Raw genomic sequence first — 13691 nt, forward strand, 5'->3', positions numbered from 1 at the left:
AACATATTTTTCACTAACTGGAATTAAATTTACACGGTGCACGAATTACAAACTAAAAACACATATCATGGAGCATATTAATGACATAGAGAAAAAGAGCAAAAATGCCTCAGGGGTTGTAAGACATTTCTGGAGCATCAGGTCTCAGTCACATGTGCGGCGATCCGCGGGGAAAAAAGTCCACACCGCTGGTGCGGCCGAAAATTCGCACCTGTCAAAGAAAGAACATATGGGTGGCAATGGAGGTGGTCATGAGGATTTTCGTCTGCACATTCAGTGCGTTTTTTTCCGTGCAGAATAACGCGCGTATATCCACCCGTGTTACTGAGCCCTCAGGCAGATCTTTGGAGTCATTCAGATTTTGCGGTAATGAAGCTGGGCTGAACACTATCACTTCTTGAAGACTGAGAAGAGTTATTAAATTTCCCTACTACCTTTGTTTATTTCAGCTGTCATACAGAGTACAAATTCTGCTGTACTGTCTACAAGAGCAACACAGGAAATAAGTATGTGCATTCAATATGCCAAAACCCCACAGGAAAGTTCATTAAAAAAGAGCCAATTAGTTACAATATTTGTACTAAAAGATTAACAACCATACTAATTTATAATGACTTAAATAAAAATGCATGATAAAATAGATGACAATCCCTCACAAAATGCATATTGTACTAACACTTAAAAATGAAGACAGACATTTACCCATTCTTGCAGATGTTGACCAAATTTCCTAGCAAGTTGCCGGTCAAGCATTGTTTTGCCAGTTGAGGCTGGGCCATTACAAGATTTCGCATGGTATAACATGCAGAAGACAGAATATCATCTGAGTTTGTTGTGCTTGTAGAAGTTTGTGACAAAAGTCGAGAAACGTCCGGAAGCACCTGTGCACCTGCAATTGACAATAAACAAATAAAAATAAAAATTGAAAGTTTATTACATACATTATTAAAAGCAGATAGTGAGGTTAGTTAATGACTTTTTTATGTGCCGTCCTACCCATGCTCTTGTGAAGGGATGGATGACGAGACATATTGCTTAGAAGCGAAGTTCCCGTTTTCACCACATCAGAGTTTCCAGACTGAAGCAATCGTGCAATTTGGGGAAGTCCGTTTTCTTTCATTCCAATGATTTGACTCATTCCACTAGACATCTAGAAAGAAATCACATAACTACTATACTCTTCTAGATGCTTTAAAAATTAATTGCGTTGTTGTGTTAATGGGGTTGTGTTAACAGGATTGTCCCATCACAGAGACAATACCTTTCACTGGACTTTAGTTTTCCTACGTAACACACATACAAATTAGGGCTGTTTGTATAGGAAGCCAATTATCCAATAAATTTTCAGAATAGGGAAAAGTAACCAAAGTAAATGGAGGAAACCCACACACAAACCAGAAGAACATATAAACTGTAAGCAGGGTCCAGAGCAGCCAGACCTATCAGAGTGGCTTCATTCAAGGTCAGATTCAGACCTTGGGAACATTACACGCCTGTGTGTGTAAGCACATGGGCTGCCACTACGGTCGTTCTCATGGGAGTGGAGGACCCATCGTTTAACCCCTTAGTGACGGAGCTTTTTTGCTTTTTTTCCATTTTTGTTTTTTCCTACTCCCTTTAAAAAAATCGTAGCTCCTTTATTTATCCATCGACGTCGCTGTATGAGGGCTTGTTTTTTGCGGGACAAGTTGTATTTTTCAATGGCACTATTTATTGTACCATATAATTTACTGAAAAACTTTTAAAAAATTCTTAGCGGAGAGAAATGGAAAAAAACCCGACATTCTACCATCTTTCGGTGCGTCCTGTTTCTTCGGCGCACAAACTGCAATGAAAACGACCTGATATTTTTATTCTATGGGTCAGTACGATTACTACGATACCAAACTTATATGGGTTTTTTTTGTTGTTGTAGTACTTGTATTTTTTTTTTTAAGATATTTAATTTTTTTCAATTATTTTCTGCGGTCATTTTGTGTGCGCAATAACTTTTTTATTTTTCTGTCAATGTAGTTGTGCCAGGGCTCAATTTTTGCGGGATGTCCTGTAGTTTCCGATAGTATCAATTTGGAATACATACAACTTTTTGATCGCTTTTTATTGCATTTTTTCTGGAAGACAGGGTAACTAAAAAAGTGTATTTCTGGCATTCTTTTTTTTTTTTTTTTTGGACGACGTTCACCATGCAGGAAAAATAATGCACTACTTTGATAGTTCAGACTTTTACGGACGCGGTGATACCAAATACATATTTTTATTTTATGATTTAGATTTTTTTATAATTGATATGGCAAAAGGGGGGTGATTTCAACTTTTATAACTTTTTTTTTTTTTACAATTTAAAAAACTTTATTGATCTTTTGTCTTACTTTACTTTGAAATCCCCCTGGGGGACTTTAACATGCGATGCGTTGATCGCTTCTGCAGTATTCATTAGGCCCCCGGCTGCCATGACACCTGCACGGCTTCCCCGATCTCACCGCGGGCCGTGCGGGACCCCCAAACAGCGTTCGGGGGATTTAAATGCCGCTGTCAGAATTGACAGCGGCATTTAAAGGGTTAATAGCCGCGGTCGGCCGTGTCAGCTGTAATAAACAGCGCTATATGGAGGGAGATAGCAGCGCTACCTCCCTCCATAAACGTCCTGCAACAGCAGGACGTAGTTTTACGATAGCGCCGTCACTAAGGGGTTAAACAACTCATCAATGAAAGGGGTCAAAGGAGTATATTAATATTCTGATGAAAAGCACAAAATCTGGATCATTAAGTAGTGGAAAAAACAACTCGTGCTCAGATGAATCCAGATTTCTGTTGCATCGTGCTGATGCAGTTCCTCCATCTAATTTGTGGCTACAAGAAGCTTCCTGCCTGCATGGGACAATATTCCTGCAGAATGATTTCAACACATAATAGAATCTATACCATGATGAAGACCAGACTAAAACATAGTGTTGCAGCGGTTCTGGGATCGCTTCCCTGCTGGATAGTCTGGTGCAGGTTTTGGGTGTGTTTCTCTGTTTCCTGGCTCTGGTGGGAGTGGTATTAGGCGAGACATGCTTGGCCTCACCTGTGGGTATTTTGTCAGAGCTGTTTAACCCGGCCTGGGACTTGGCTTGGGTATGGTTTATTTTCAGTCTTCTGCTAGCTGTGGAAGAAGCCAGAAACTTGGAGCTGGTTCCCCTGTTTACCTGAGACTACGCAAAGTTGAGTACAGCAGTTTATATTTATTTAATCTTGTTTTCTGTGTTATTTCCCTATCCCTTATAGGGTTAACTAGTGACCAAGGTACGAGGTCAGGTTCGTCCTTGTCAGGACAGGTAATCTGCAGGTTAGGCAGGTTCCTTTCCTGTTTTAGTTTATTAGGGAGAGTTTATTTCCTTTATGTGGTTGTCTTTATCATTTTGTACTGTTTGTTGAGCAGCAGCATGGTGTTTTCAGGTTACGTATCCAGCGCGTCCCGTGTAAATGTGACACATCAACAGTGAATATAGCTGGGTAACAGGTATCTTCTGTTAAGAAACAATGGATGAAAGACTTGATTAGGTTTAAAAGTAGGCCTTGATGACCCCATCAGACGCAGCCCAGGAGTAAGCATTTGTTGAATAGCAAGACAGCACAGCAATGGGAAGACTTTTACTGCAGCTTTGTGAATCAAAGTGCAGTATATGAGCCATTTGGAATTATCTGGATTTCAGCATAGATTAATAATAAACTGAGGTCTGATTGTCTATAATTGAGCCTTAGGAAAAATATAACTAAACACACAGTTTGTCAGGAAGTGGATGTTGATCCACTTTGGCTTATAGCTAGATCTGGAGGCAGCACTTGTGAAACTCCGTTGTTCAACCTTTACCCCTCTAATTGGGATTTTGTCTTCACTGCATAGTTCCCAAGCCCATTGCTTGTGAAAATACTCTCAATAGTGTGGCTGCTAAGGCTACACAAGACTGAATGGCAGAACCTAAGGATGTGAACACAGACATAGCCAGTAGACAAGCCAATGCCAGGGCAAGTGGCATATACTTCAATGCAACACACAGGCAATAGGTCAGGCCTAGTGGAATAGGTTTAAATATGATAAACTGTTAAGGTCAGGGCAGGCAGTGAGCAAAGCATATCGTACAGTAAATTTAGGTCAGGAATGGAGAGATTAGAGTCAGGAAACCAATGCAGCTCATAAACACAAACTGAACAGGCTTACACAGCTGAAAGATCCAGTTGCTTAGGCATCCTCCTTAGGGGGCGGATGCTTAATATAGCTAGAACTAACAGGTAATAGGCCACAGAGATTTTTGGATAGCACACAATGGCCCTCCAAGAAGAAGGTGGGAGCATGCACATGTCCTTCGGGCAGAAGCTGGGGAGCTTGTGCAGAAGTGGATATGGTGTCGGCCACAGGGCAAAGGATGGTGAGGAAGGACAGTGAGAGTGGCAGCAAGGACAGGTGAGCAGCACCATGATGTGACACAGTTGCTACTTCCATGTCTTTGAGAACATTGAGTAAAGATTTGTAGTGCAGGGAGAGAAAGTAAGCAAACCCTTTAACCCTTTCCAATCCACTGTCTGACGTCTGAAGACATTCTGATTGAAAGCTGTACAGCTCCGATGTTGAAAGACGTCCGGCAGGGTATTCTTACTGTATATTACTGGCCGCTCTGTAGTCGGGGGGCCTCTCAAGCATGTCCCATACCGCAGTACTGGCTCCAGCCAGCAGATGGTGCCATTGTATAATGGCAGAAGGAGAAAGCCCCCTAGGAAACCCTGAATCCAAAATTGGTTTGCAAAGGGTTAATTTAATAACCTGTAGATTACCCAATAACAACACTCACCTCCACCAAATATTTCCTGTAGCTGCACATGAAATTTGTGAAATACTGAGAAGGTATTTTGGATCATCTTTCCCTGTGTTTCAGTTCATCAATATTTCTAGGATGCTTATGTGCATGTACCTCTTCAGGTCCACCACAGCATGTCAATACAGTTAAGGTTAGGACTCTGGCTTGCTCATTCCAAAACACAAATCTTTTTCCACCAGTCTTTAGTTCAGGGGTATTCAACTACATTTCACAAAGGTCTGCAATCAGATGAAGGTCCGGCAGACGCAAATATCAACAGGTTAAAACAGGGAGCATGGGGTCAAAATGCCAAAACCACATCAAAATGTAACACAAAGCACCTAAAAATGCCAGACATGCCACAATGCAGCACAAACTACCTCCCTAGATTCACTTAAATTCCAGGTGAGACAATGCTTTCATGATAATTTGCAGTGGAAATAAATGATAGTATCCATGACATACAACCATTCACAGAGTGCAGAATAATCTAGAAAAAGTAGAAGCCCTTCACAGACTAGACTTATTAAAAATCACCTAATGATAATCTTTATTAGAAAAAAAGGCCTAGAAAACGTACACACTAGGGCTAGACAATTGGGTTGAAGATCAGTGGGAGATACACCTGACCTCCAGGCCCCAAGAATGGACAAACATGCAAACGGAACTCAGACATACATTATAGAAGCGTGTATACTCTCAGCTATGGTCACATATATGCGGACCTATGGCATGGATTAGATGTATGAACCCAGTATATACTCAATGTCCCCAAGATAGGGACTGAGTGTAGTTAGTATCGTTAATTGGTTTATTTAAGTAATCAATAGCTGTCGACTAAGTTAAGCAGCCCTTATAACTTTACGCGTTTCACCACCAGTGTGGCGGATCTTCAGGAGGAACGGGAGCGTAGGTCAAGACAGGTTAAAGCGAGTTGCACTTAAAAACCCAAATCTGAGAGGCCGTCTGTAAGGTAATTATAGGTGTGGGGAGCAGAAGTACAATCACCCACTTTCATATCAGGACTCTAACCCTTATACAGCAAGCATATACAATTAGAACCCCAATAGCGGGAGCTTTGTAACGAGTAACAGGGGTAGGAGGGTTTAAAAAGGATTTTTTTATCCCATAAAGTACTGTCCCCAGGACGTTACCATCCAGGCCAGAGGCGCTGATGGTTTTTATTTTTTTTAGACAGGATCTCTTGAGGGGGGAGGTTTCGCTTTATCCTCTGCTATACGAGGGGCTGGACTTCTGCCAACCTCGGGCAGTAATGACACGTTTATAGTCCCTTATTATCCTGGGGACGTTACTTTATGGGATAAAAATTGTATTCTATAGCTTAGAGATTTTTAAAAAAGTTGTTTTTTTTAAATATCAGAAATGGGTTATTTTATAGGCATATACAGAAATTATGCAACATATCTTCTATTGTTTCTATGTGTGGGGTACTCACTGGTCCTTTGCTAGCAGTAAGATTTTGTAGAGCTCCAGCACAAGCCTCCAATGTGGAGTCCTTCTTGCTCTGTGACAGAAGAGACAGGTATGTCCTAATGGCATTAGAGTGAGACAGAAGCGTAGACCCTTTAGGGTTTGTATCCTCTTCTGGAAGTGGTAACTCGAAATTATTATTCTATAAGAAAAGATAAAGAATAAGACAATAAAACTGTGAAAATGACTTGAAGGCAAGCAGTGTAATTTGAATTCCTATTAAATTTCATCTCCACTACTCTGCAGTATAAAACTATACACTTCCAAAATGCCTCAATACCGTGGTTCCCCAAAAATAAAACAGTGTCTTATATTAATTTTTGCCCCAAAAGAGGCACTGAGTCTTATTTTTGGAGGATGTTTCATTATACTTACCTAGCAGGAAACGTCCGGGTCCCTCCTGCTAGTCTCCGGAGCTACTGCGTCCTTGCTTGCAATCCTCAGACGCCAACAGAAGATTGCTTGCTGGTAACAGGGTTCGTAACCCAGCCTCCAGCAAGAGATGGCTCTGATCGGTTCTCGAGCGCTGCGGCTCAGTCAATCACTGCAGCGCTCGAAAAACCAATCATAGCCATTGCATCGGTTCATCGAGCGCTGCATTAATTGGCTCAGCTGTAGCGCTTGAGAACCAATCATAACCATCATTTGGGGATGGGGGGGTTACGAACCCAGTTACCAGCAAGCGATCTTCTGTCGGCACTGAGGACTGCAAGCAAGTGCTCCGGAGACCAGCAGGAGGGACCCAGATGGCGCCAGCTAGGTAATGTATTGCTTTTTTTATGTTGTGTAACTAGGGCTTATATTTCAAGCTTCCCCCTCCCCCAAAGGGTTGGTCTTATTTTAAGGGTAGGTCTTATTTTCAGGAAAACAGGGAAGCTTGCCAATTTTAATGCATGCTGGGACTTCTATATTACAAAACAGCTGATGAGCTGCAGGTTGTAAACCAGATGAAGTTTATGTTTCAGAGGAACATCAAACCTCGACATCAATGGCAGGAGACAAAGCTCATAAGTCACAAAAGCATAGTCATACGCAAGAAAGCTGATTTCTAGGATGTGGTTTGGTGCCAAAAATATTTTTTCTTCTGATAAAAGCATACAAAATGTTACATTATTTTTTTTTCAAACATTTCTTACACTCCTGTATTATGATGAAAGGTTGGAGAGTCTTGTAGTAACATAGTAAAGCTAAAGCAACCCCACATATGTCCATCAAGTTCAGCCTATTATCATGAAATAATGATTCAGCAGAGGACAAAACACCCCAATAAGCTACAAAAGCAGGTCAGAGGTAGAAATAGTGCTGACTCCACTATTTGATGAGTATATACTGCCATGATTTCCTCTACATGCCCCCGAGTATATAGTGAATCCATTCAGTGTATGGAGAGTCAGCTCATGCCGCTTTTACAACAGCTACTTTCTTAAAATAATTAAGGGTGCGTTCACTCGTTGCATCACTCCTAAATAAATCATAAGTAGCCCTCAGTGCGCAATTTACAAAAGCATTTAGCCAGTGCTCCAATACAGGGGTGTCTGTGGCTGGCACCTCATTATGCAGCCATCGCCAGCTGGTGATACAATGCAGGAGGCATTTGCGACTAGTAGCTTAGTACATGTTACTTAGTAGCATGCAACATGGTAATTGGGATGTAAGCTTAGGACAAGGACCTTCAAAGTAGTATTTTCTGAAATAATACCTGTACCATGTGCCACATGAAAAAGGCAGCAGGAGATTAGGGAGGAAAACAAATGGCTCCGGAGTTGGTGTAGGAAGGGGAAGATCGGGTTCCTGGAGAACTGGACTGACTTTGCTGTTGGCTACAGGCTCTACCTCAGGGATGGGATGCACTTCAATGGGGAGGGGACAGCTGTGCTGGGGGAGAAGATGACTAGAAGGTTGGAGCAGTGTTTAAATTAGGGGGAGTGGGGAAATCAGAGGGATAGAGGGGAAGATAGTGTAGACAGTGACCTGGGACTCAGTAATGAGAATGGGGGTGGAGCGGTGGAAGGGGTTAGTACAGTTAGAAATGGCAGAACAGTTAATAGGGATACACTTTAAAAAATAACGAAAAGCTTTTAAATTGCAGAATGACTAATGCTAGAAGTCTGACCACTAAGGAAACTAATGCTAGACATCTGACCAATAAGGGTGACTAATGCTAGAGGTCTGACCAATAAAAGTGACTAATGCTGAAAGTCTGACCAATAAGGGTAACTAATGCTAGAAGGTTGACCAATAAGGGTGATTAATGCTATAAGTCTCATCGATAAGGGAACTAATGCTAGAGGTCTAAGTAATAAGGGGATTAATGCTAGGCATCTGACCAATCAGGGGAGTGATACTAGAAGTCTGATCAATAAGAGGACTAAGGCTATAGGTCTGACCAATAAGGGATCTAATGCTAGATATCTGACCAAAAAGAAGACTAATGCTAGAAGTCTGACCAAAAATGGTGACTAATGCTGAATGCATGACCAATAAGGGGAATAATGCTAGAAATCTAACCAATAAGAAGACTACTGCTATAAGTCTCACCGATAAGGGGTCTAATGCTAGATGTCTGACCAATAAGGGGATTAATGCTAGACTTTTGACCAATAAGTGTTACCATGCAGCGGTTGCTGGTCCTCCGGGGGCTGCGGTGTGCTGGCGCGTCCCCCCGGCTTGTTTTATGGCTGCCAGGGGTGCGGGTGCCTGGCCGACGTGGTGCTGGAGGCGCGCAGCGCCGTGCGCGCGCACCTGTGAGTGCAGCTGCCGTGCACGAGTTCCCTTTTATTATTTTCTGTTAGGAGTTGGCTGCCTCCCTCTCTCCGCCCCTGGGCGGAGGCTTTTTGTTTAATCCATTCCCGCTGCAGGGCGTACGTTTACGTCCTGGCAGCAGGGTACTTCCCGCAACAGGGCGTAAACTTATGTCCTGGGGATAGCGCAGGATCACATATGATCCCGCGCTATCCCGCAGCGGGAGCCGGCTGTCAGTCACACCCGGCGTCCCGCTGCAACAGCGGGGGGCATCAGAGATGCGCCCCCCGCTGTTAACCCCTTCCCTGCCGCGCTCGAAGTAGATCGCGGCAGGGAAAGAGTTCACAGAGGGAGCGCGCTCCCTCTGTGTCTTCGGCCGGCTCTCGTGATGTTATCGCGGGAGTCCGGCCTGTCGCCATGGTAACAGGACGCCAGACACTGGCGTCCTGTGTTACCAGTGCCTGAGATCGCTGTATAAGCAATAAGGCATGGCAGAGCAGTAGCTCTGCCATGCCTTATCACAGCGATCATCAGGGCAGTGGTCAAAGTCCCCCAGGGGGACACAAATGTTGTAAAAAAAAAACCAAAGATTAAAAAAACACATTTTTTTATGCTTTTTCTCAGATTAGCATAAAAAAGGTAAAAAAAAATAAAACCCCACGTATTTGGTATTGTCGCATCCGTAATGACGCGTACAATAAGATGCACATGCTTTTGACTGTGTATGGAAAAAAACGCAAAAAAAAAACCGCTAAAAAACCCAAATTTTTAGCATTTTGGCTCACTAAAAACGCAATAAAAGTGATCAAAAAAGTCATATGTACCCAAAAATGGTACCTGCAAAAAATAAGCCCTCACAGAGCTCCGTACATTAAAAAATAAAAAAGTTACAGGACTTTGAATGCAGCGATTTAGAAAAAAAAAAAGATTTCCAAAAAAAGGGTTTTTATTGCAGAAAAGTGGAAAAACCTAAAAAAAAATTTAAGAATTTTGGTATCGTTGTAACCGTACCGGTCCGCAGAAAAAATGGAATGTCTCATTTATGCTGCATGATTAACGCTGTAAAAAAAATAAAAAAATCTATGGCAGAATTTATGGGTTTTCTCTCCCTGCTATCATAAAAAAAAAAAGTTTTACAATATAGTCAATGTACCCAAAAATGACGCCGATGAAAACTACAGTTCGCCACGCAAAAAACAAGCCCTTACACGGCCGCGTCGACGTAAAAATAAAAAAGTTATGGCTTTTGATAAACGGAGAAGAAAATCCGCCAAAAATTGTTGCGTCCTTAAGCCCAAAATAGGCCATGTCATGAAGGGGGTTAAAGGTTGGGCAGAGACTGGCAATCATTGCCAGTTCTTGGTTTCCCTCAGATTGCTAGCTAGTCTGCCTCGGTTGGTCTCCTGCTTCTGTCGTCTTGTCTGCTATACTTTGCTATTGTCCACCAGCTTTTACCATCTGCCTCAGTTTTGCTTAGTATTGCTCGTGTTGGTTATTTACATCAGCTTCTTTTGTCAGTATTCTACTCTTTCCATCAAGGTACGGCAGCGTCCCCTTTTTGGTCTCTAGTGAGAGTAGGGATCACTGCCCAGTTGCCCGCCTGGGGTTAGCCAGGAGTGGAGGCAAGAAGGCAGGGACAGGGGTTGTGGGTGAGATAAAGGGCACCTGGGCTGGCGTATCAAGGGTAGTATACCGTAACAATAGGTCTGACCAATAAGAAAACTAATGCTAGAAGTCTGACCAATAAGCGTGACTTAAGCTAGAAGTCTGATTAATAAGGGTGACTAATGCTAGAAGTCTGACCAATAACGGTGACTAATCCTGGAAGTATGATTAATAAGAGTGACTAATGCTAGAAGTCTGACCAATAAGGCTGACTAATGCTAGAAGTCTGACCAATAAGGCTGACTAATGCTAGAAGTCTGACCAATAAGGCTGACTAATGCTAGAAGTCTGACCAATAAGGCTGACTAATGCTAGAAGTCTGACCAATAAGGCTGACTAATGCTAGATGTCTGACCAATAAGGGTGACTAATGCTAGATGTCTGACCAATTAGGGTGACTAATCATAGAAATCTGACCAATACGGGTACTAACGATAGACATCTGATCAATGAGGGTGACTAATGCTAGACGTCTAACCAATAAGTGGACTAATGCTAGATGTCTGACCAATTAGCGGATTATTGCTAAATGTCTGACCAATAAGGAGACTAATGTTGGAAGTCTCATCAATAAGGGAACTTAACTGATGATTAATGCTATAAATCTCATCAATAAGGGGACTAACGCTAGAGGTCTAACTCATAAGGGGATTATTGCTACACATCTGACCAAAAAGGGGACTAATGCTGGAAGTCTGATCAATAACCGACTAATGCTATAGGTCTTACCAATAAGGGGTCTAATGCTAGAAATCAGACCAAAAAGAAGACTAATGCTAGAAGTCTAACCAAAAATGGTGACTAATGCTGGAAGTCTGAACAATAAGGGGATTAATGCTAGAAATCTAACCAATAAGAAGACCGCTGCTATAAGTCTCACCAATAAGGGAACTAATGCTAGATGTCTTACCAATTAATGGATTAATGCTAGATGTGTGATCAATAAGGGGATTAATGCTAGACGGCTGACCAATAAGGGGACTAAACTCTTATTCAGACGACCGTATATCAGCCGGGTATTCACGCCTGACTGATATACGGCGTCCCTCTCTGCAGGGGGAGGAGGCTGGAAGAATCGGGAGCAGTGCACTTTTTGGTCAGATTTCTAGCATTTGTCCTCTAATTGGTCAAACCGATATGTATTATTCATGCGACCGGCCGATATACCCGGGTATTTATAAGGATTACGGTGGCGCTAAGTGACATGACTTAGCTCCACCCCTGTCCCGCCCCTCTCATTGCAAATAGTGCAGAGGGGCGGAGAGGGGGCGGGAGCTCAGTGCACTGCTCCCGCCTTTTCCAGCCTCCTCCCACTGCAGAGAAGAAAACTGTATATTGGCAGGCGTGAATACCCAGGTATATCGGCCGGTCGCATGAATAATACATATCGGTTTGACCAATTAGAGGACAAATGCTAGAAATCTGACCAAAAAGAAGACTAATGCTAGAAGCCTGACCAATAAGGGGACTAATGCTAGAGGTCTGACCACTAAGGGTGACTGATGCTAGAAGTCTGACCCATAAGGGTGACTGATGCTAGAAGTCTGACCCATAAGGGTGACTGATGCTAGAAGTCTGACCCATAAGGGTGACTGATGCTAGAAGTCTGACCCATAAGGGTGACTGATGCTAGAAGTCTGACCCATAAGGGTGACTGATGCTAGAAGTCTGACCCATAAGGGTGACTGATGCTAGAAGTCTGACCCATAAGGGTGACTGATGCTAGAAGTCTGACCCATAAGGGTGACTGATGCTAGAAGTCTGATCCATAAGGGTGACTGATGCTAGAAGTCTGACCCATAAGGGTGACTGATGCTAGAAGTCTGACCCATAAGGGTGACTGATGCTAGAAGTCTGACCCATAAGGGTGACTGATGCTAGAAGTCTGACCCATAAGGGTGACTGATGCTAGAAGTCTGACCCATAAGGGTGACTGATGCTAGAAGTCTGACCCATAAGGGTGACTGATGCTAGAAGTCTGACCCATAAGGGTGACTGATGCTAGAAGTCTGACCCATAAGGGTGACTGATGCTAGAAGTCTGACCCATAAGGGTGACTGATGCTAGAAGTCTGACCCATAAGGGTGACTGATGCTAGAAGTCTGACCCATAAGGGTGACTGATGCTAGAAGTCTGACCCATAAGGGTGACTGATGCTAGAAGTCTGACCCATAAGGGTGACTGATGCTAGAAGTCTGACCCATAAGGGTGACTGATGCTAGAAGTCTGACCCATAAGGGTGACTGATGCTAGAAGTCTGACCCATAAGGGTGACTGATGCTAGAAGTCTGACCCATAAGGGTGACTGATGCTAGAAGTCTGACCCATAAGGGTGACTGATGCTAGAAGTCTGACCCATAAGGGTGACTGATGCTAGAAGTCTGACCCATAAGGGTGACTGATGCTAGAAGTCTGACCCATAAGGGTGACTGATGCTAGAAGTCTGACCCATAAGGGTGACTGATGCTAGAAGTCTGACCCATAAGGGTGACTGATGCTAGAAGTCTGACCCATAAGGGTGACTGATGCTAGAAGTCTGACCCATAAGGGTGACTGATGCTAGAAGTCTGACCCATAAGGGTGACTGATGCTAGAAGTCTGACCCATAAGGGTGACTGATGCTAGAAAACTGACCCATAAGGGTGACTGATGCTAGAAGTCTGACCCATAAGGGTGACTGATGCTAGAAGTCTGACCCATAAGGGTGACTGATGCTAGAAGTCTGACCCATAAGGGTGACTGATGCTAGAAGTCTGACCCATAAGGGTGACTGATGCTAGAAGTCTGACCCATAAGGGTGACTGATGCTAGAAGTCTGACCCATAAAGGGTGACTAATGATAGAAGTGTGACCAATAAGGGTGTCTAATGCTAGAAGTCTGACCATTAAGGGGACTAATGATAGACATCTGACCAATGAGGGTGACTAATGCTAGATGTCTGGACTAATGCTAGACGT

General features: G+C 43.1%; 1 protein-coding gene across 1 annotated transcript in view; it reads right to left on the reverse strand.

Moving 5' to 3' along the window:
• The window catches only part of PKP1 (plakophilin 1), a 69566-nt gene that overhangs the window by 13123 nt on the left and 42752 nt on the right, over positions 1 to 13691 (reverse strand). The window contains exons 9-11 of the mRNA XM_066600321.1: positions 6292 to 6468; positions 997 to 1150; positions 703 to 889 (exon numbers count right to left, since the gene is read on the reverse strand). Of these exons, the coding sequence (XP_066456418.1) occupies positions 703 to 889; positions 997 to 1150; positions 6292 to 6468 (518 nt within the window). The remainder of the gene's footprint in view (positions 1 to 702; positions 890 to 996; positions 1151 to 6291; positions 6469 to 13691) is intronic.

Source organism: Eleutherodactylus coqui, chromosome 4 (genome assembly GCF_035609145.1).
Source record: "Eleutherodactylus coqui strain aEleCoq1 chromosome 4, aEleCoq1.hap1, whole genome shotgun sequence".
Lineage (NCBI taxonomy): Eukaryota > Metazoa > Chordata > Amphibia > Anura > Eleutherodactylidae > Eleutherodactylus > Eleutherodactylus coqui.